A 22,695-nucleotide genomic window follows, 5' to 3' on the forward strand; every position below is an offset into this window, starting at 1 on the left:
TAGGAATACCCAGTATTTTTACAATTCTTGCTTGACCAAAATTGCAAGCTAACCTATGCATAGTAGACAATAGGTACTGTATTTGCCTTTTGTGGCATGTAGGTGTTTCTTAATTCAAATAATATTCAACAAAGGTAATATCTTTGTGGGAAAAACAGGTCCTGGCTGTTACAGCTGTGGACCAAGGGTTGAGCAATTGTGATAATAAAGCTCTATAATTTTTCCTCTAAACATTGTAAGAATGGACAGGAAATCCTGTTACAATGAATCACAAAGGCCCCAGGATCATAATTAAGCAAAAAACAAACAGGAGAAATCATAGTAACAGGTTAAAGTAAGGAAACGACACCCTGTTAGTCAAAGGCTCTAAAGTTGGGCATGCACACCAGAAAAGTTACTAACCTGAATATCGAACTAAAAATTCTGCAACAGATTTCAGTGAAGAAAAGCTGTCAAACTTAAGAAGAAAATAAATCAAAATGGAAAGTACGTGTTTTAATAGGAACTTTTAGAAGAATTTAATAACTTCCCATCAATGTAAAACAATAATATACTGTATATCAATAGTTTTTTTCCCCACAATCTTTGAACCTAATTTTACCACATGGCACAGCCAGCTTGGTCTAGCAGTTAAGATGCTGGAGTATGAGCAAGAAAACTTCAGTTCTAGTCTTACTTAAGGCCTGAAGCCACCTGGTTGTCTTTAAGCCAGTCATCAAAAGAGAGCAAGGGCATACCACTTCCGAAGATGTTGTCAAGAAAGTGCATAGATCTGTCTATGTATTCACCAGGAGTTAAGATTGCCTGAAAGGTACACACAGACATACACATACACACACAGCCTTCCCCTGGGATGATTCCTGGTGGGTGTCTTTCAGTTCCCAGAATTGTTGGCTATTGCCAAAAGGGCAGCCCCCTCTTGGGGGAAAAATCTGCTGTGGCTTTCAGTAGTATAAATTGTTTCTCGGGGCATATCATAAGCTATACCCCATAGCTTCTAGAGGATACATGCAATTGGCAATATTACCTCTGTGGTATGATTATCAAAAAGGGATGCGGAATACAGAGGACAATTTTGTTTAATCCAGGTCTGGCCAGATCGGATGATATTATTGAGGTCCCTTGCATTAGCCTCGTGTCCCAGGAGCAACTCTCCTAAGCACCAGAGTTGCAGACTGCTGATTTGGGCTGTGTTTGTAGATTGCTGGATCATTTGAATGCAAATGAAGGGTTTCTTCTGGCTGGAGCAAGCCAAAGAGGAAAATTTAATAATGGATCTATTTTTGTTCCAATGCAAAAAAAAAAAAATCATTTGCAATACACTAATTAAAAAAGAAACCAGAAAAGAACAATTCTCTATTTTTGTGCAGCTTGTGTGGCCAAACCAGCACATGGACACATGCGGCTTGACTGAAAAACTATGCCTTGGTTTTGCTACTCAATCTCTGGCTCTACTTTAATATCTATCAATTATATTGTAATCATGCATACAAAAGACACACTCCAGTGTGTTTAAATAAAGACTGTTATATACAGTTTTAACATTGCTAGACCTATTATGAAATATATCAAAAATAAACAAATCATACTTCAAATGCATTTGAATTGTACAAAGCAGCCAAGTCCTTTGAGAATCTATTCTCTCACTGGAAAAAGGATAGTTGTGTGCCCTACTTTACAGAGAACAGTCCTTTTCTTGAAGGTATCCTCTCAGCTCTGCTTATAAAGAACTATCTGAAAGGAAAATAGAGGACTAAACTCTCCATCAATTCTGGCCAACTGCTTTAAAAGGCTTACAAATGACTTTTCCTCTCTATGGAGAGTTTTCTTTTATATTTTTCTATTGGCTTGGCAGTAGCACATGTAAAACTATCTGGGGAGGATTTCCAACCACAAGTTAAAAATCAGACAAGATTGCAATTATTTAAAAGCAAATACCATTCTGTGATGCATAGAATTCAGATCACAGGAAGCAATTCTTCTGCTCTACACTGCCATGGATACCTTCTCATTTGAAATACTTGGTCCAGTTCTGGGTATTGTAGTCCAAAAAGAGACAGATTGGAATAAGTTTAGAAGAAGGCTCCCAAATTAGTTAATGCCTGGAATCCAAGCCTTATGAGAAACAGTTAAATGACCTGTGTACTTTTAACTTATAGAAAAGAAATTTAAAGGAAGATATAACTTTTGAAAAGTTATAAGATATAACTTTTTTTAAAAAGTTAAAGGTTGCAAGGGACTTGTCTGGTAATGGTCTTGGACAAGATTAGAGGCAATGGGGTAAGACTACAAGAAAACAGGTTGAAGTCAGACATCAGGACTTCTTGGTTGTATGTTGTCCACCAGAGGAACAGACCGATATATAAAGTGATGAGTTCTACTTTGCTGGAGGTCTTCACACAGAGATTAGATGGTTACCTGCTACTAGATGAGCAGAGATCAGACCTGATGATCTTTAAGTTCCTTTTTTGCTTATAATTCTATTTATAACAGACTGAGCCATGTGGTGCACTGATAGAATGCAGTACTGCAGGCTAACTCTGCTCACATTGCAAGGAATCCAATTCCCTCAATCCTGACTAACTCGAGGTTGATTCAGCCTTCCATCCTTCCAAGGTGGGTAAAATGAGGACCCAGATTGTTGGGGACAATATGCTGATTCTGTAAACCACTTAGGGAGGCTATAAAGCACTGTGAAGCGGTATATAAGTCTAAGTGCTATTGCTATTATCAGGTCTATTATGTGGAAATCTTCATTATTCAAAACACTTCCAAAGAACGACTATAAATTATGAATGCCGTTTTTAAATACCTGTTTTTATGAAATTTATTTTTCCCTTTTGGCATCTTTCTTGCTGATTATATAAATGGAAACTTTATTGGAAATAGAACCTAGAGTTCAAAATATACCTGAGAATGTGTTTCAGGCCATCAGTCAATAACCAAACATTGAGTCAATATTCTAGAGAGACAGGAATGTGATGAAGAAATAAGAAATACAATTGTCCTAACCACAAGGGTCTGGCTCAAGAAGGGATTGATTTTTCCAACACAACAATGCAAAAGGATATTGAAATTAAGATCATCATTAGCCCTAAAGTCGGAGGTGACTAATGAATGAGTCTGACAAATGTTCTACGTGAATTGGTTATATTTCATAATCCCGAAGTCCACAGCTAAACCTGACAGTGCACTGTGACTTTTGTTTACCGGCATTACAGTGTGACTGTACTACCCAACAAAAAATTAAAAAGCAGTTGCTTAAAACAAGGGCACAATGTTTTCTATGGAAGGGGAAAAAAGGTGCTTTTTAGTTGTGAGGAAGGGCTGGAGGAAGGAGACTGCTGCATGGAAAGATTGGAGAAAAGAGCTGACTTCTAATATGATGTTGTAAACTCAAGCTGCTCTAGTTCACATCATTGTACAAAAAAGAGGCCACAGGAATTTCTTCTAGTATGTTAAAGGAAAAACACAAAGTTCTTTACACAGTAGAACAGTTACTGCTGCTTCCAGATTAAGAGAAAGCAAACATTTACTGTGTGTTTTTTTTCCCAATGATTCAAAGGGGGAAAAAATGAGTTATTTGAAAGCAAATAGGAACTTGTTTGTAGAGGACTTTTTACTTGAAACAAGTTGAAATTGAAATGAAACGCAAAACTGACCAATTGTTTTTAAATCACTTGAGAGGTTGAACTTTCCAAGGTGAAGTAACAATAAATCAAAAGTAGAGCAAAAATCTGGCATTTCACAGTTTATGGCTCAGATGCCATATTAATTTCTAACATCTTACCTAACAATTAAAATGTTCACTCTGATGAACTTTTGCGTTATGTCCTGAGGGCAGGTTTTTTTTTTTTTTTTTCACTACTTGGAATTCAGTTCTTCTCCTGAATAATTTCATATACTACATTTCCTGACCTTGGAAATGAAATTGAGTGAGACTATTACAAGTGTTTATTTATTTGGTGACAACATTTTCCTAGAGGAATTGAGTGCCAACTACAGGTAGTCCTCAATTTACAACCAGAATTAAGCCTAAAATTTCTCTTGCTAAGTGAGACAATTGTTAAAGGAGTTTTGCCCCATTTTATGCATTTTCTTGCCACTATTGTTGAGTGAATCACTGCAGTTGTTACATTAGTACCATGGGTTGTTAAGTGAATATGGCTTTCCCATTGACTCTGCTTGTCAGAAGGTCACAAAAGGGAATCACATGATCCCAGGACATTGTAACCATCAATTGCCAAGTGTCTGAATTTTGATCGTGTGACCATGGGAATGCCGCAATGGTTGTAAGTGTGAAAAATAGTCATAAATCACTTTTTTTCGGTGCCGTTGTAACTTTACAAGTCACTGAATGAACTGTTGTATGTCAAGGACTACCTGCATAGACCTATGAAGATTTATGATGCTTATTGTTTTCATTGAAAATGTAGTCTTCAGTAATAGCTTGATCCAAACTGTTATTTTCTGTAAATGTCTGGCTGTCTGGCTAAAGAATTTGGGGGACAGATACCAAATTCATACAGAGAGTAACAGGCTGCAATTCTGTTAGAAATGTCTAAGGGCTACATCCCCTTGGTATGAAGAACTCTTGCTTCTTTCATACATTCAAACCCTGCCTTTCTTCCATAGCAGAACTCAAAGCAGGCAATTCTCTGATCATCTTCCATCTTGGTCCTGACCAAATCAAGCCCTGTTTAGTTTCAGCAAAGAGACATGGAGGAAATCTCAGATGGCAACTAGCATCAATCCTCCTCTCTCATTTAATTCTCCCCTCATGCTTAACTGGAATAGAAATTCTCCAAAGACAAAGAAGTTCTTCAGAGTAAAAAAAAACAGTAGATTTCCATTAAAATAATACTGTGTTTTGTTTCTTATTATCGTTCGGATATACTACTGTGGATATGCTGTCAGTGTCTAGCAACTCTGGGCTGCTTATATTGTAAAATAAAACAATTAGCATGCTAAAAACATTAAAATCTCAAAAGTCATGAAAATCAGATCTCATTTTGATACAACTGTATTGGCAAACATTTCTACCCTCCATATATCCCCAAGATGAATGCTTCCTTGTGTTTGTTTAAGGTACACTAAATATCCCACTTTTAATGGCAACTAAATTCACAGTTACAAATTAAGAGCTCAGCTGTAGTTAGTTTCTGGTGCTGAACATTATCATTAGAGTTAAAATGAACATAATAAGCAGTGTGTCTTTTTTTTTTTTAATTGGAATCAATAAAAAGCCATACATGTATAACCACTCTTCTATCTTCCAAGAACTGAACATGTTGAGGCAGGCTAAATTTCATGCCAAGATAATGAGTAATATGGCATTCATTTAAAAATAATGTTCCACCAAGGCATGAATAGTTCCTGAAATACGATAGTTGTTTTATGTAAAATATTTTTTTTTTAAAAAAAAATATTAACAGAGGTTGCTTCATTTGTAGTATCTTAGGGTCAACTGTAATGTGAAGGGCAACTGTTGTGGTTGGGAAGTCCAGCTGTTATCCACTATTTTTGGTGAGCATGGCTAGCCAGAAAATGCAAGGCTGTTAATTTGCAATTATAGAAACTTTATAGCATAGCAGTTGTTGTAGATTTCACTTGCATTTCAGTAGCAATTGTTGCTATTGAAGAGTTAGAAGGGTTTGTTGTCAAACCTAATGGAGGCAACAGCTGGACCTCTTCAGAAGATGGATCAAGAATGGGGTCATCTCAGAACTATTGATAACATCCATATGTGTTGTGGCCTGTTGGCCGCTCCAGCAGCCGAATCAGATGAGGAGATGGGAGTCAGAGTCAGCATCAAGGTAACCTGAGAACTCTGAGAGGAAGAGAGAATGGAACTGTCAGAGAGAGAGAGAGAGACAGAGGCAGAACTTGGGCCATCCATCAGCTCTCAGATGGAGAATCAATAGCCCCCAGGTATGGAGGTGGCTGATGAGGAAGAGGAGGAACAGCTGGGTCCAGTGCCTGATGCACGGATGTGCAAAAGACAGAGGAGAGGAGAGCAGTGGAAATCTGTGGGCCGATCCTTGGGATGGAAGAGCCAGCGTTGCTAGCGAAGCCCCACTCTAGCTCTGGGGATAAACGGCAGGGGGCGGAGCTGAATAGATGTGGCAGACAACTATTCACTTCCCTATTGGACAGACTTGTTAGCCTGCGTTGAGAAACTTTTTGCCGGGGCTGCTGGTGATCCTAATAAAGGAATCATTTATTTAAATACAGAAGGTTTGTCATGTTTGGGGAGCTGGGTCAGAACAATACAGCATTGCTATCCAGAACTCTTAAATCTGGTTCTAAGCTAGAAGCAGGAAAGACATCTTCAGAGAATATGAAAGGTTTTACATTGTAGTTCTTCAATTGTTTGAGGCATGTTTTCAGTTAAAAATCTTCATTACTCATAAATATATTTTCCTTATCATACTTTTCTTTTTAAACTCAGTATAGATGCAAAATATTAGTTTTAAGGAAACCATGGTCTAACTACCAAACTTGTTTCATATCCAGAGATGCTAAAGCCTTTTGGGATTGTAAACTCCAAAAATCTGGGCCTTAATATAATGCTTCTGTTGATATTAGTGATATTACTATTTTATGTACTTGATTAGTGGACCAGCTGTCCATTTCAAAAACTGAACTCCAATCAAATCCTATACTGTGTTATTCAGTTCTGATTTCACCATATATATGAACTTCACATATACAGTAGATTAATAATAGATCTGAAAAATCAGTAAAGTTCTTTGGAAAAAATATTGTGATTTGTTTGATTGTTGAAAAGCCTAGTTACATTTATCTTCAGTAATCTCATGCACAGAATTAGTATTATATTTATCCAGGACAAAATGAACATAGTCAACCAAAGTGATTCTGTTTTTACATTGAATGGGGTACAGTTATTGGTATATACCAAACCAGCCATTATTTATCTGCCAAATAGTTAATAGCATTCTCAAGACAAAGATCACTTGCTACTCTTTTTATTACTTTGCTGGTTTTGGAGAACTGATTATCTGTAACAATAATAAATTAGAGGATGGAGAATTTGGACTAGCCTTTCCCACTACAGGTATGCTGCATTTGCCTTCCAAAATTCACTTTTGGCCCAGTGAAAAGAAGTTTTAGTGCCACCTTTCTAGAGGCCAACAGAATGGCAAATGTCTCTGCCAGTAATTCAATGTACAAGGTGCAGAAGTATGTCACTTCTGTGACAGTACATAAATGGTCATCCTGTATAAAAGAATGCCTTGATTTGACAAGTCTGTTGCTTGAAATGGTTCTTGCAGTTCCTTGTAGTTCCCTAAAGATACTTTTAGAGTTTATGACACATTGGTTTGATTCACATACACATTATGCTAAGCAATTAAACATGGTTGACAAATATGATTCATACAAAGCCAGCCCAAATCAAATCAAACTTACTTTAATTTAGTTCAATCTGTAAATTTCCATTTTAAAAGTTTCAGAGTGAAAGAGTTCTAGGTTTCAGAAGTCTTTCTTTACAAAACTGCTTTTCTACTGGGAAATTCTTCTCGGTTTTGGGAATGTATTATGAGATCATCACACTCTACTGACCATATTACATTCTTCTCTTCTATAATATGCAGTCCTTGGGTATCCAAAGACTCTCGAAAAGCAGTATGTAGTGAAGCTTTATTATATCAGCCATTTAAATGATAAGTCCCTAAGGTAGGTTTCCAATCAATACAATAATATTCTTTCTGTGATTATAAACTAAGAGGAAAAAACATTAGATATTTATTCAATGCCTACAGATGCTAGAAGAGTTTTTAAACTAAGGAACTTGCAAACAGTTTTAAGGATTATGTTATGTTCTCTCTACCAGTCACTTGGATCTTCACATAGCCTTTTTTCAATGGCTGCAGTAAATGATTTATGTCTAGGAGACTTCCCAGGTCACCTACAGTTCAGGATAGATAATATGGATACTCTGGTCTCAGAGAGCTGTAGGAAAAGTTTAGCATCTTGCTTACTTCTGTAGAATTTTGTATGCACCTTACCAATGTGAAAGAGATTTAATACATCCTATAACAGGCCTGTCAAACTGGCAGCCGGGATGCATCATGCGCAGGCCACGCCCTCCCCAGCTCTGCAAAGGCAAAAAATGTCACGATATGTCACGATACGTCACCTGACACAATCGAGTTTGACACCTGTGCTATAAAGGAATCAAGACTTTTGCTTTAGTTTTCATCCATTTTAGTGCTGAATAAATAAAATGTAAAAATCATCTAGATTGAATTTTGGAACTGTTGGCTACAGAGGTCTTTCTGGAATCAGTTTTTCTTTACATGCATACTATAATGCAAGTGTGTGTAAATAAATCCCTATTTTCATGAAAAGAAATTCAGAGAGGAAACACCTGCTTGAACTTATTGAACAATGAATGAAGAATGAGAGATGATTCAGAATGAAAGAACTGTGAGCAGGGGATGGGTTGCGTTCCTCTGATTCTATAGTCTCCCTAACAACTGTTTTATATTTTTTTTTAAAGGAAGCAGCCCATAAGTTACACATTTTTTCATATACAGAGATGGCCTATGTGTAATTGACATGACTGCTCCTAAACATCTTCCTTCCTCTAGCAGAGTTTGATTAACACTTTGACTTACCAGGAAGTTGAGAAATATGAAGAGGGAAAATCTCTTAAAGAGGCATCACAATATTGAGAGAACATAGGCACTAAGCCAGTGGTGAAATCCAAATTTTTTTACTACCGGTTCTGTGGGCGTGGCTTGGTGTGGCTTGGTGGGTGTGGCAGGGGAAGGATACTGCAAAATCTCCATTCCCACCCCACTCCAGGGGAAAGATACTGTAAAATACCCATTTCTACCCCACTTCTGGGGAAGGATATTGCAAAATCTCCATTCCCACCCCACTCTGGGGCCAGCCAAAGGTGGTATTTGCTGGTTCTCTGAACTGCTCAAAATTTCCGCTACCGGTTCTCCAGAACCTGTCAGAACTTGATGGATTTCACCCCTGCACTAAGCCCTATTTCGTGGTGTAGCAGATGAAGACAAACAGGCAAAGGGAAAGAGGACAGTGGAAGGTCACATGGCTGCTTCTCCTCCCCAATCTCCTCCACCCAGCTGTTGTCCCAAAAAGTTTCCCCTTATCTTCTCAGTCAACCAAAGTCTCTCTGTCCACCCTGGATGACGGTTAGATTCAGATGGAACCTCCTCCTCTCTTCCCTTCCATTCAAAACAGAATGAGTGGGTGCAATGTATTTTGGTAGCTTTTGATGGTGATGTTCATGGTATCTCTCTGACTTTCTGCAGGCTGAGTCTTGGGGGCACTGTTCCATAATAATGCTGGCTCTTTCTGTCTGAACCCATTCAGAAGGTGATGCTGGGTTGATTATTGCTCTGCCTGCTTTTATATGGGGAAATTGTATTCTGCTTTATCCCTTATGTCGTTAAACAAATGCAAACGATAGCTGGGGGAGATTTATTTATTTATTTATTAGTTCGATTTATATGCCGCCCTTCTCTGGAGACTCAGGGAGGTTTACAATGCATTAAGCAATAGCCTTCATACTTTTGTATATACCTGCTTAGTAGGGCTTTTTGCCCCCCCCCCAGCGGTATTCTATTTTATACAAAGTCAGTTTATTGCCCCCACAATCTGCGTCCTCATTTTACCTACCTCGGAAGGATGGAAGGCTGAGTCAAACTTGAGCCTGGTGAGAATTGAACTCGCAGTAATTGCAGGCAGCTGGCAGCTAAGTGCTACTTTAACAGCAGTTTAGTCCGCTGCGCCACCAAGGCTCCATGATAATTCAAAGCCTTAAAGTGCTCTATACCATCGAACTCCAAAGAATCAATTAGTATCATGATTAGGAATGTAGCCTAATCATAATAATGATTTGCCTGAAGAAGCTGACATCAAATCCGGATAAGAAAAAAAAACCCTAGATTTGGGAGTTGAGGTCAAGCCCACTCTGAATAGGGTTTCCTTCTTCAGAAAGAGCAGGTTCTCAATTTGGGAGTGAATCTTGACAACCAATTATTCTTGCACTGGTAGATACTGGTTCAGTAGTGGCATTCACTTACCTTCGCTACCGGTTCGGAAACATGAGTGTGCGTGCGCCACCTTTGCGCATGCACAGAGCCTTCTGCGCGTGCTTAGAGCATCTGTGATGACAACCGGGTGGGTGGGCGGAACCTCCCACTACCTCTGCTAGCAGTTCGCCCGAACTGGGTAGAACCAGTAGAATTCCACCACTGTACTGGTTGTGGTGAAGAATGTATTTGCACATTATTTCCTGAGCCACATCGTTTTATCTTGAACTGATCTTGAACAGTTCCTGGAGGTTGCAAATGATGCAAAATGTGGTGCCTAAGCTGCTAACTGATGCAAGGAACAAGGATCACATGATATGAACATTGAATTATCTGAACTGGCTGCCCATTGCCTACCACTGAAGGTATTGGTGTTGAACTTTATGGCTTAGGAGCTGACTATCTTGTGGCATCCCCTCTTCCATTCAGAATCTGTCTAATTGCTCAGATGAGCAGGAGAAGCCCTCTTGATGATGTCCCTAGTGCCACATTTGGTGGACAAGCGAGGCTCTTCTCTGGTATGACTTTTGAGCTGTAGAAATGTGCACTCCCGGAAGATGTGTTTGCTCCTCATTCTTTCAGTGTAAGAAAATGGCAAAAAAAACCCAAAAAAACCCCCCACCCATTTCTTTTATCAAGCTTTACATTATTGATTTTAATCATAATTAATTTTGATTGTAATATTAATGGTACTGCTGCATTTTGTAGTTTGCTTCATTGTTATAAGGTACCCAGAGGGCTTACATAAGTAGAAAAGTGGAATGTACAGTACATGTTATTATCTTATATGGCTTTTGTTAAGCTGCTAAAATAATTGAAGCAGCATAATATCAGGTTACAAATAAATAAGATGATGACATAATGTGAAATTAGGCTGAGGTCCAGCATCAACACCCAATAAATCTGGGAAGCTTCTGGGTTAAACCACAATTACCCTTGTTTCTTACATTCCACATAACACTTTCTGAGATATTATGAGTAGTATGAAATACTGGTTCAGCAATTCAGATTTAGCTTCTGGAACAAACTGCAGAAAGGAGATCAGAAGAGCTTATTCTACCTAGAAGTTACCTTAATTAGGCGAATAGAATAGAATAGAATAGAATAGAATAGAATAGAATAGAATAGAATAGAATAGAATAGAATAGAATAGAATAGTTGGAAGGGACCTTGGAGGTCTTTTAGTCCAACCCCCTGTTTAGGCAGGAAACCCTACACCACTTCAGACAAATGGTTATCCAACATCTTCTTAAAAACTTCCAGTGTTGGAGCATTCATAACTTGTTCCACTGATTAATTGTTCTAACTGTCAGGAAATTTCTCCTTAGTTCTAAGTTGCTTCTCTCCTTGATTAGTTTCTACCCATTGCTTCTTGTCCTGCCCTCAGGTGCTTTGGAGAATAGCTTGTGAAGCACATACTGTGGCATAATTTTATTTATTTTTTACAGTTTTACGATACTCTCAATTTGAAACAAAAATGTTTCTGGCCAGCATGGAGAGTTGACATCCAATGCACATATCAGCCCCATTTTAGCAATTACATGAAGAGTTATTACAGTTAGATATAGATATGAAAAAAGAATCCGATTAGTCATGATCTATATTCATCTGGCAGAGCTCTAGGCAGGCCCTTTCTCACAACCGATTGAAGCTCGGCCAAAGCACACAGCGGTTGGCTATGCAGAACCACTCCACAAAGGCTCATAGGTACTGTGGACATGTGAGAGGGGGTAGACAGAGGTTCAAAACAGGCTGCTTGCCAGGAGGTATGAATGCCCCAAGAGTGGGCTGGTGCCCAAAAGTTAGGCTTATTTTTGAGGATGGGGATTTTAAGGGGCCCAATTTGTGCTTCAAAACTTGCTGAGGTTCCAAGCATCTATTTCACTTCTTAAAATTTCCTCTCCCCTATTCCCCTCCCCCCCCACACCAAATAAGGCTAATTTGAACCTGGTCCATATTGTTAAAGCTTGGCATATCTTTTAAGCCAATGGATTTTTTGTTCATTTCCTGAATCATCAAAATACACAATAAAATTTCTCACAGTTCTCAACGAAGGAGCAAATCTCTGGTCCACATACCCCCTGCCTGGGTAAAACATGGCCTTGTGATTCCCAGATTTTGCTGAATGCCATCTCTCATATTCTTTCAGACAGAATTCCCTCATCCTCCCTGGGACATTTAAAAAGGTCATTCCTTTGTTTACTCATTGCTACTCATCCCTTGCTATTCATCCCCTTTATGAAGAGGAATAGTTACAGCATTCTTACAATTGTCCAGCCTGGATACACACAGATGTAATATTTTGCATTTATAGCAATAGCACGTAGATTTATATGCTGCTTCACAGTGCTTTTACAGCCCTCTCTAAGCGGTTTACAGAGTCAGCATATTGCCCCCAACAATCTGGGTCCTCATTTTACTGACCTTGGAAGGATGGAAGGATGGAGTCATCCTTGAGCCAATGAGATTCGAATTGCCGAACTTTCTCCGAAAGTTATGTTCTCCGAACAACATATCTATTTTTATTTCATTTCATTAATTCATGCTCGTTGTCACTTACCCCTCTTACATTGTAAATCAGTTTTCCTTATGCCATGACTGTCATCAGATAAGTCTACCTGCTGCTTATGTATGCCTTTGATCTAACACTTGATATAGAGGTAGTCCTCAGCTTACAATCATTCAATTAGTGATCATTTGAAGTTGCAATAGCACTGAAAAAAGGGACTTATGACCATTTCCCACACTTATGATTGTTGCAGCATTCTTATGGGGCATGTGATCAAAATCCAGACACTTGGCAACTGACTCATATTTATGATGATTGCAGTGACCAGGTCATATGATCACCTGTTGCGACCTTCTGACAAGCAAAGACAATAGGGAAGTCACATTCACTTAACATCCATGATATTGACTTAACATGTGCAGTGATTCACTTAACAATTCTGGCAAGAAAGGTCATAAAATGGGGCAAAAGTCCCTTAACAACTGTCTTGATTAGCAATAGAAATTTTGATTTCTCTAACACTTTTGAATAATATAGAGTAGGAGTGGACTTGGTTACCAGCCTTATTCATACCGATGCCAAGTAGAATATTTGCTGCAAGCAACAGGAACAGTGTCTTTTTAGCCAGTATGCCACAAATGCAATCAAATCCTAGTTTTTACCCCAACCATATTTGTTACTCTATGCAAGCTAGGATCTCTGGAAATACTTTCCAAATTTTCACACTGTTATCAGCAATCCAGCGAGAATGCAAAATATTGACATTCTCTCAGTCTGTTCAATTGTACATTATTTCAACTTTATGCAGTACCTCCAGTATGTAAATGTGTATGAAACCTTATGACAAGTTTCTAATCCTCCAGAGTTACAGAGATCAGCTGTCTCCTAGGAGCGTAAAATCAAGGTCTATGATGTATTTTCAATATATACATACAACCTATGCACTGCAGAACCCAAGAGTCAAAAAAGCATAGAGTACTACGACTGCTGTAATGTAAGAAATAATCGGTAAAAGCACTGTAGGAGCCTTGAGTAGCAACACCTGTCGGGCTGGTTCTAGATAAAATAACTACTGTTTTAAATGTCAATTTGTTACATACCAGAGCTTTTGGCTACCAAAGGCTATGTTTGATCTGTCTATACCTGTACATACACAAATATTTGCCTTTCGAGCTGAGAATTTAGCATATGCTTAATTCACTCAGGATTTTTTGTTTTATTGCCAATGCCCTTCCTCTCCTCTTCCCTGAAACCCACTTGCAACTCTAAAGAGTTGAGCCAATAGAAGACAGGCAGTAGTTTGCAACAAGTAGCTTCTCGTTCTGTGCAAAGAGGAGAATATTCCTGAGGAAATGTTTTGTTCCTACTCACCTGTATATGATGTCTTTTTCATGCTGTCCTTAACCCAGCTGTTACATAGGAAGGGAAGAAAGTTTCTCCAAGCTGCCCTCCCTTGTAAATAATCCTCAAGGGTGCTATGAAACGGGCTTGACAATCCTTTTGCTGTAGCAGGCAGGGCTCCACAGAGGAAGTGCTCTCCTCTTACAGGTTACATACAGACCTAATCACAATTGCAGCTGGGCAGGGAATGCACAGCACTCCCATTCATTAGAACACACCTTTTCTAATCCGTGGGTTGTTCCAACTAGGCTAAAGCTGAGAGAGGCAGTTCAGGGAAGAGTTCAGCTGCAGGAGAAATTTCACCTTTTCCCCTCTGCAAATAAACCGGCCCTGGCACACACATGCTCCTCTCCCTGCCAGATATGCCCCTTTTGTGCGCTTCTTCCCCCACCTGAGTTGCCTTGCCCCAACTTTGAGTCTTCCTCCTAGCTCTCCGTTCCCAGCTGTGCTGGCTGCTCAGGTTGAAGGCAGAACACATTCCAGCAGGCTCATTCCAGTTCAAAGTACATTGTGGCTTGTCTGCCCACTTACTGTAAACATGACTTCTTTTCCTCCTTGGAAAGGCCCAGAGAAGGCAATTCATTGGTCAAGGCTGCTGATTGTGTAAATGTATCAACCCTAATTGTTTGTAAGGTTTGTATAAGTGCTGCCATTCATGACTTGGAAACAGTGGTGAAATCCAATTTTTTTTACTATCGGTTCTGTGGGCATGGCTTGGTGGGCGTGATGTAGCTTGGTGGGTGTGGCATGGTGGGTGTGGCAGGGGAAGGATACTGAAAAATGCCCATTCTGTCCCCACTCCTGGGGGAAGCATATTGCAAAATCTCCATTCCCACCCCACTCTGGGGCCAGCCAGAAATGGTATTTGCCGGTTCTCCAAACTACTCAAAATTTCCACTACCGGTTCTCTGAACTGCTCAACATTTCTGCTACCGGTTCTCCAGAACCTGTCAGAACCTGCTGGATTTCACCCTTGCTTGGGAAGGAAATGGGGCACTGACAAGCTTGCCTTGCCGTTGCCACAAAATCCCCAGGTAAAAAGAGGCCAGGTAATGGTGCCTGAGTGTTTTTCAACATTAGATCACTTAGTAGACATGAACATTTCATCTGAAAACAAAAAGATTTTGGGAGGGGAATAAAAAACAAGGAAGGGAGAAATGTTCAAATATGCGACTAGGCAATTGATATTTAGTGAAATGAAATGAAATCCAATATGCTTTTTGCTTGCTCTCACTTCTTGGAGCATTGCCACTTGAGAAAGATATATATGTATTTAGGACTAAAGAATGATTAATCTTTGCAGTATGTTTCACCAACTGACTTTGCTTTCTACCCTTTCTTGCCCTGTCTTGTCAGAGGTTGTTGTGGTTATTGTTTTCAATGTTGTTAGCTGCAAATAACACACTCTGAAAGTGTATATGTGCAAGAACATTGTCTTTGAGTTAAGGTTCACTCATTTAGACTTCATGTCCACGTTGAAGACATTTTTTTGCAACAGTGATTTGCTGTTTCTTTTTTCTGTTATGTCTTTTCTGACTTTCCAGAATATAGCATACAGATTCTTCCTGGTGATCTCCCATCCAAGTACTGAGTAGGTCTGACCTAGTTAATTTTTCATAATGCAAACTTAAATTCTGGCATAGCTTACTACATAAATCATAACTTAAAGTCATAATAGTATCCGTAGATTTTTGATAGTAAGCAGACTATATAATTATGAAAAGTCCCTCTTTCTATTGGGGGGAATGAAGATGGAGGCTTCTTTTTATTTTTGTCAGAGAAAAGGATACACATATTATCTGCCTTCCATAGTGAAAATCCATTGAAATTGGTAAGGTAGCATTTAGGAGCAGCTATCTTATATCCCTATGCCAAAAATGAAGGAAGGCAGACTCTAGAACAGGGGTGTCAAACACAAGATGCCCTTATGGTGCAGAAGCATTCTAGAGGAGCTTCATAAACCTTGACAAAGGTTCCCACTTATGATATGCCCATGAACATCTTTTGTCATCATGTATAAGCAGGCTTCTACAACATCTCTCTAGTGCAGGGTTGTCAAACTGGCAGGCCGGGGGCTGGATGTGTCACGCGCAGACCAGGGGTGAAATGCCCTTACCTTCACTACTGGATCGCAAATATGAATGCATGCGCTGGCTACACTCGCACACGCCTCCTCCACACATGCACAGAGCCTTCTGCACATGCGCAGAGGGTCAAAAAAGGGACATGATGACGTCCAGGCGGGTGGGCAGAGACTCCCACACTGGCACTACCGGATCGTGCAATATGGATAGATCTGGCTGAATTTCACCCCTGGCGCAGGCCACATCCACCCCAGCTCCACGAAGGGGAAAAACGTCGCAAAACATGTGACGGCAACATGACACCGTGAGTTTGACACCTATGCTCTAGAGCAGGGGTCGCCAATCTTTCGGACCTCAGGGACCACTAAATTCGTAATTTTAAATCCCACGGACCACTAATATGATTTTTTTAAAAAGATAAATGTAGTTAGTGCAATATAAAAAACGCAAATAATTTTTCTGCGGACCACTAAAATTTTCTCACAGACCATCAGTGGTCCGGGGACCACCAGTTCGTGACCGCTGCTCTAGAGGGTATCTTTTTCCTTCTCTTTATCAATTTACCATATAACCTGTGTAATTTTAAGGTGCTAACATTCAGAGTTGAATAAATTCAGGTGTTGATATCTCTGGATGACTAATCCATGCTAAAATAACATTCCAAATATTTGTCTAAGGAGATTCTCAGTCATCCTGGTCATGGTTGTCCCATGGTTGTCCCATGGTTTATTCAAAAGGCAACCTGACTTTCTTTGTTTTTCCTTGAAGATGTTTCACTTCTTATCCAAGAAGCATCTTCAGTTCTCTTGTTAGCACAGAGTGTATGCTAATGCCTAGATGACTGCAAGGAATATAAATCCTTCCATTCTCTACCATTCAGTCAGAACCGAAGAAGTTTCTTCGATGAGAAGCGAAATGTCTTCAAGGAAAAAAACAAAGAAAGTCCAGTTGGCTTTTGAAAAAAACACCTTTGGGATTCCAAATATTTGTACCCCTCACCAAGCCTGCCCAGACATAACCTAAACAAAATCCCACAAATGCAATATTTCTGAGGATGGATTATTTTCTAAGTGCAATGGACAGTAGGCTTGTTCTGTTGCTACCGTGACCTGGCGTATTACTTCCACTCTGGGAGCCAAAAGAAAAGAAAAAATCCAAAAATGTCAGAAAGGATTTAAAAAATAAAAAATAGGGAGGCTACAGAATGAAATTATTTATTTTTTCCTGCTGTGTCAGAATGATTTGGAGACCAGCACTTCTTTTGAATGGGCAAGTTAATGTTTCATAAAATACACATCCCAGAAGCCCTCAATAGGCAGGTGTTTATATAACTTTTTTCCTTACTCTTGCAAGTTTAGTGAGGGAATGTATAGTTCATTAAAGAAAGGGGGATTTGGAGCAATAGCAGGACCCAGGTGGAGTGTAGTCATGCCAAACAGCTCAGGTCAGCCCAGAAAAATGCATAAATTATGCCAGCTGGGTCAGAGCTTTTTCTGAGAGTACCCTCCATTTTCCTAACGTTGGAATTTCTGTCCACAACTTTCTAAAGAAAAGCAGATCTCTCTGTGAGCTTGGGTTTGTTTTTTGTTTTTTTTTCTGGTCAGGTCAGCCCGCTTTTGAAAAGTGCTTTCCATTGTCTCATGAGAGGCAAAAATCTAACCAGTAAAATGCTTGTTTTGCTTTGCTTAGTTTCATTTTTAGTGGAACTAAAGTTTTGCTTCTGGTTAATTGTTACTCTTTAAGAAGCTATTCAAAAGGTTCATAAGTAAGGTCATTTAACATTATTGTGGTCCTTTGTCAAAGCACATCTGTAACAGTTTAGCACATCTGCAGTACAGAAGATTTATATGTATATGTGTATGAATATGTATATGTATGCACTACCTAAAGCTTTCAGAGGCCAGGTGTAACCTGAATTAGGAGAATTAGAAAGAGCCAATTTGGTGTAGCAGTGAAGGTGCTGTTTAGAAACTCAGAGATTGTGAGTTCTAGTCAAGGGCGGGTTCTAAATCCCGTCGCTACCGGTTTGCTCATGCGCCTGGGCAGGTGGGCAGAACCTCCCACCGCCACAGCTACCGGGTTACCCAATCAGGTGCGAACCGGTAGCAACCCACCACTGGTTATAGTCCTGTTTAGACATGAAAGCCAGCTGGGTGACTTTGGGCCAGTCATTCTCTCTCAGCCCAGTTCAACTCACAGCATGGTTGTTGTGGGGAAAATAGGAAGATCAAGGAGTACTATGTATGCTCTCTATCTTGAGTTACTTATAAATTAATACTATACTATACTATACTATATTATACTATACTATATAGTATAGTATAGTATAGTATAGTATAGTATAGTATAGTATAGTATAGTATAGTATAGTATAGTATAGTATAGTATAGTATAGTATAGTATAGTATGCTAGGCTAGGCTAGGCTAGGCTAGGCTAGGCTAGGCTAGGCTAGGCTAGGCTAGGCTAGGCTAGGCTATAATATACTATAATAATAATAATAATAATATACTAAATAAATTAGCCCAAATTTGTCTGCATGGCAAGCTGTGATGCAGCATGATCTATGTAAAAAAGTGAACTCTTCATATGCCTCTGGAAAAGTCCTAATTAACATGGCTAAGAAGGAAGAGGGTCCACTGCTCTCTTTGGGTGTCTGAAGTTGCTGCCCAGCTTTCAGTCCCTTTAAGTGCTCGAAATCAGAAAACAGCTTGAGAGAGGTATGTCTTCCTGGTTCAGAATCTTCTGAATCGCACACAACTTTTCACTATGCAGCTTTTCTCTCTTATGGAGGGCTATCTCTCTGGGCTTCTCTCCAATATGCCTTTCCTATTAAATATACAAAAGATGAAAGGGTATCAGGCAGTAGTAGGTGTCCATTTCAGCTGCTAATGGCATGTGCAGAGATGTCCAGGTGGGTGGGCAGAGTCTCCCGCCTCTGCCGCCGCTACCAGTTTACCCAATCCGGTGGTAGCAACTCACCACTGGTATCAGGCAGTAACAGTTAATCTCAGACTTCCATTATGTCGATCTGAAGTGGAAGTGGACTTGTGTTCATTTCAATGTGTTCCACATAAGAGCTTGGGTTAGACTTATGCTTGTGGGTATTCAAAAGCATCACAAGTCCTATATTTCCCTTGTCCTAGAACTATACCTGTGCTAGAAAATTCACACAATAGCTACTCTATTAGTATTTATCCTTTGCTTTAATCCCTAAAATATAAGTCTTTTCTGCTTTGGATTTTTTTTTTTTTTTTACCAATTATTACTTCTGAAATGGAGAGGGATCTCTGTTATTTTATTTAATTTATTTTTTATTCAATCAGTCAATCAATCAATCGACTGATATAGCACCCCATCTCACATTTGTAACCCTGGGCAGCTTACAATTAAAACATAAACATTACTCAAATCCCATCAAAATAACACAAGCACACAAATTAAAACAAAATGTTAAAACAATTAAAAACTATACTGTACGGTCTCTGGATGAACACAGTTGTTCAAGAACAATACAGTACAGCCATTTTATCATCTGGAGATGGAACTGAAGAATCAAACAGAAAAGACAATTTTAGTCTTTCATTGATCAAATAAAGAGTAGAAATTCTCGTACTCTCACAGTAGGGTTGCCGGAATTGTTTTATCCCCCTAGGGCAAAAAGTAATATCTATATTAACTCACACAAGCAGCATATTACATGTTTTTACCCCATCATAGAGCTAGGGGAATGACAGAATCAGAGTTGCTGCTGGCAACTTATTTCATATGCATATACACATTGTGTGAGATGCTATTTTTCTTGTTGACAGATATTATGAAAAAGATCATAATAAAGATGGACTTCTACTAGCTTCTACCTTATTCTATGTAATATTACTTCATGGAACATTTTAGGGCAAGAAATACGAGGGCTTCTTTCTGACAATGACTGTCTTATCCATTGGAGTTAAACAAAAAGGAAACACTATATGTGTGTTTCTGTGTGTCAGACTGAGATTTGCACCATTTGCACCATTTCCCCGACTCCTGTGGTTTTATTAATACTGATTACATGTCTTTGAGATTCAAAATGAAACAAAATCCTGAAACTCTTAATAGGTTACTTATTATGTAGTTTATCAACTGGAACTTCTGTTGAGCTTTTGGTTTCTTCCATGTTAGCTCTTCCGTGATGTACAAGAGCTTTATTAACACTCCTGTGTTAGATGTAACATGTTCCACAGAGGATCTCCAGAGTAGAAATGTGTTCCATTCAAGATGGAAAAGTATAGCAGTAAAGTTTCAAGGGGAAGTGACCAGATGTCTTCCTCCTATGACAGAGTTGGGGAACCAAAGGGTAGATGAACTGCGTGGATAAGAAAAGGTAGGGAAACAATAGGTCAGAGTTACAAGGCTACTAGCTGCCAAGCAACTTCATAGTATGTGGGAAACAGCTTTGTTGCTGGATGTGAAGATGGAAACCAGAGCGATGGGTCTGTAAATCAAGCATATCCACCTCCCTACTCTTGTGTTTGTTTTACCTCTGGCCCTGCCAGCTTCATTTAGCACACAATCCCTCTTCTTCTATACCTCCATGGTTGGAAAGTTTTCCATCTGGTTTGTCTTCTTGTCGGGCTATCCAGTCTAGCTTTGGCAAAACAGAGGGATAAGGGGGAAACTGCCAAAACAAACAGTAGATGTGCAATGCCACCCAGTGGCTGGCAGGAAAGGAACCAGAAAGGAAGGGGAGGGGGGGAAACACCCTGAAAATTAGCTGTAAAAGGATTTAAATAGCAGAAACAAAGTAAACAAATGGAGATGGCATTAGATTTCAGCTGCGGCTCCAACTCATAACAATTAAGGGGCTTTCCCAGCCACTGCCAGTTTGCGATCCCACCAGCAATCTTGGCTCCCATGAACGGCAGCACCCAAGTGCTGACTTGTCAAATGTATTTTGGTAAAGCCAGCAGGCCTTCGGTTCATAAAAAAGGGGCTTAGCAATATTTCTTAAAGAATCCGTAAGATGTCTGTACTGTGAAATTTAATTTAATTTTACAGCTGGTGGGGGGTGGGAAGGAAGAATCTTGCACCAAATTGTTGCAGCAGATGCCAATCACACTAAATCTGTGTCTGGGCCAAAGAAATTACCAAAGTAATTTCAATAACTAATAATGTGCCAATGTATAAGTTTCAAGCTATTTTGTCCTGAGCGTCAAGAGGCAGATTGTTATCCTAGATACCATGTTTCCCCGAAAATAAGACCCTGTCTTATATTTTTTTGAACCCTGAAATAAGTGCTTGGCCATATTGCCATGCCCTCAAAAAGCCCGATTGGGCTTATTATCAGGGGATGTCTTATTTTGGAGGAAACAGGGTAAAAGCAGCCTAAGGTTAATGAGATTTATATTTTAAACAATGCTTTCAGTTCATTATTTTGCTGGCTGGATATTTCGTAGGTTCAAGCAAAACGGAGAAATGACAGATCAGTACATGCACTGCAATGAATGGATTCATATATTGTTTTTAAACCAAGGGTTCTCAAACTCTGAGTCAGAATATGAGCGATGTAAGTAGTCAAAACGTTTTATACATCTGATCGGGCATGTGAAGATTAAGTGGGAGCATTGTCAAAAATCACTCTGGAGTCTGGCTCCATTCCATTTTTTGCCTGCATATAAGCCTAAAGTAGGTAATTGAGTTACATGGCAACACCTGTGAACTATGCATCAAGATTAAGTTATTAAAAATGTGTATGTATATATATATATATATATATATATATATATATTTTGTACAACCCAAACCTTAATTAAATCATTCATTTAAATCCCAGGGGGAGGACACACACGATTACTTTTCTCCTGCTGGGCTGCAGGGAGAAGGGGGCAAATGTGCACAACATAATTATCTAAATGTTATTATTTGCATTCTTGTGTAAAATATACTGATACATGTACATACTGTGGCATTTGCATGGTGACATCGTTCCATGTGTGTTGTCAAGTTGGTGCCATTGTGGTTTTCTGCAGATGACTAAAGAATATGTTACCACAATTTTTGAAAACCCTTGAGTTAAATTGTCATGTGTTTCTTTGCTTTTGGTTAGCATGATTTTGGAACCCACTCAATTGTTGTTGATTAAGTAACCATGTTTAATCAAATCATGTGTGTGAACCCAATCATCAAAGGAGGGGGGGCAGTTAGAAGGCACGCAGGGCTGATGAACTCCAAATCATCACTGTCAGTGCTGTCAATTTTGTAGGCAAACCCAAATTCAGTAGGATTATGGTTGAATGCTCTGGCAAGAAGAGGAGGAAGTATAAAACGGTTTTTTTCCCCCCGCCAAGTTTCCACAAATTAAGTTATCCAAACTTGTTGAGTCATAACATTTTAACAATCTTTCTTTCATTTCTTTCCCTTTCTGAAGGAAAAAGAAATATGAGTCCATTATATTTATCCTGTTTTCTACCCTATAAAAGGAATTAGAGTTAGCCAGTTGTCCTTCAGGATGATTATCTTTGCTGGTAAGTGGAAAGAGAACATTGCAGTCAGTTTATATACAGTTTTAAAGTTCCATTTTTCAGCCAGTTTTCCTTCTCAATGCTGTGGCACATATTCTTTTTTAGCCCT

The 22,695-nt window shown here is 39.2% G+C and overlaps 1 protein-coding gene across 1 annotated transcript in view; it reads right to left on the reverse strand.

Annotated features, from left to right (window-relative positions):
- SEPTIN9 (septin 9) overlaps positions 1–14,451 on the reverse strand; it is a 262,977-nt gene extending 248,526 nt beyond the window's left edge. The window contains exon 1 of the mRNA XM_034408527.3: positions 13,972–14,451. Coding sequence (XP_034264418.2) covers positions 13,972–13,993 — 22 coding nt within the window. The 5' untranslated portion in view covers positions 13,994–14,451. The remainder of the gene's footprint in view (positions 1–13,971) is intronic.
- Positions 14,452–22,695: the final 8,244 nt, after the last annotated feature.

This window comes from Pantherophis guttatus, chromosome 2 (assembly GCF_059756535.1).
Source record: "Pantherophis guttatus breed Tessera chromosome 2, ASM5975653v1, whole genome shotgun sequence".
NCBI lineage: Eukaryota > Metazoa > Chordata > Lepidosauria > Squamata > Colubridae > Pantherophis > Pantherophis guttatus.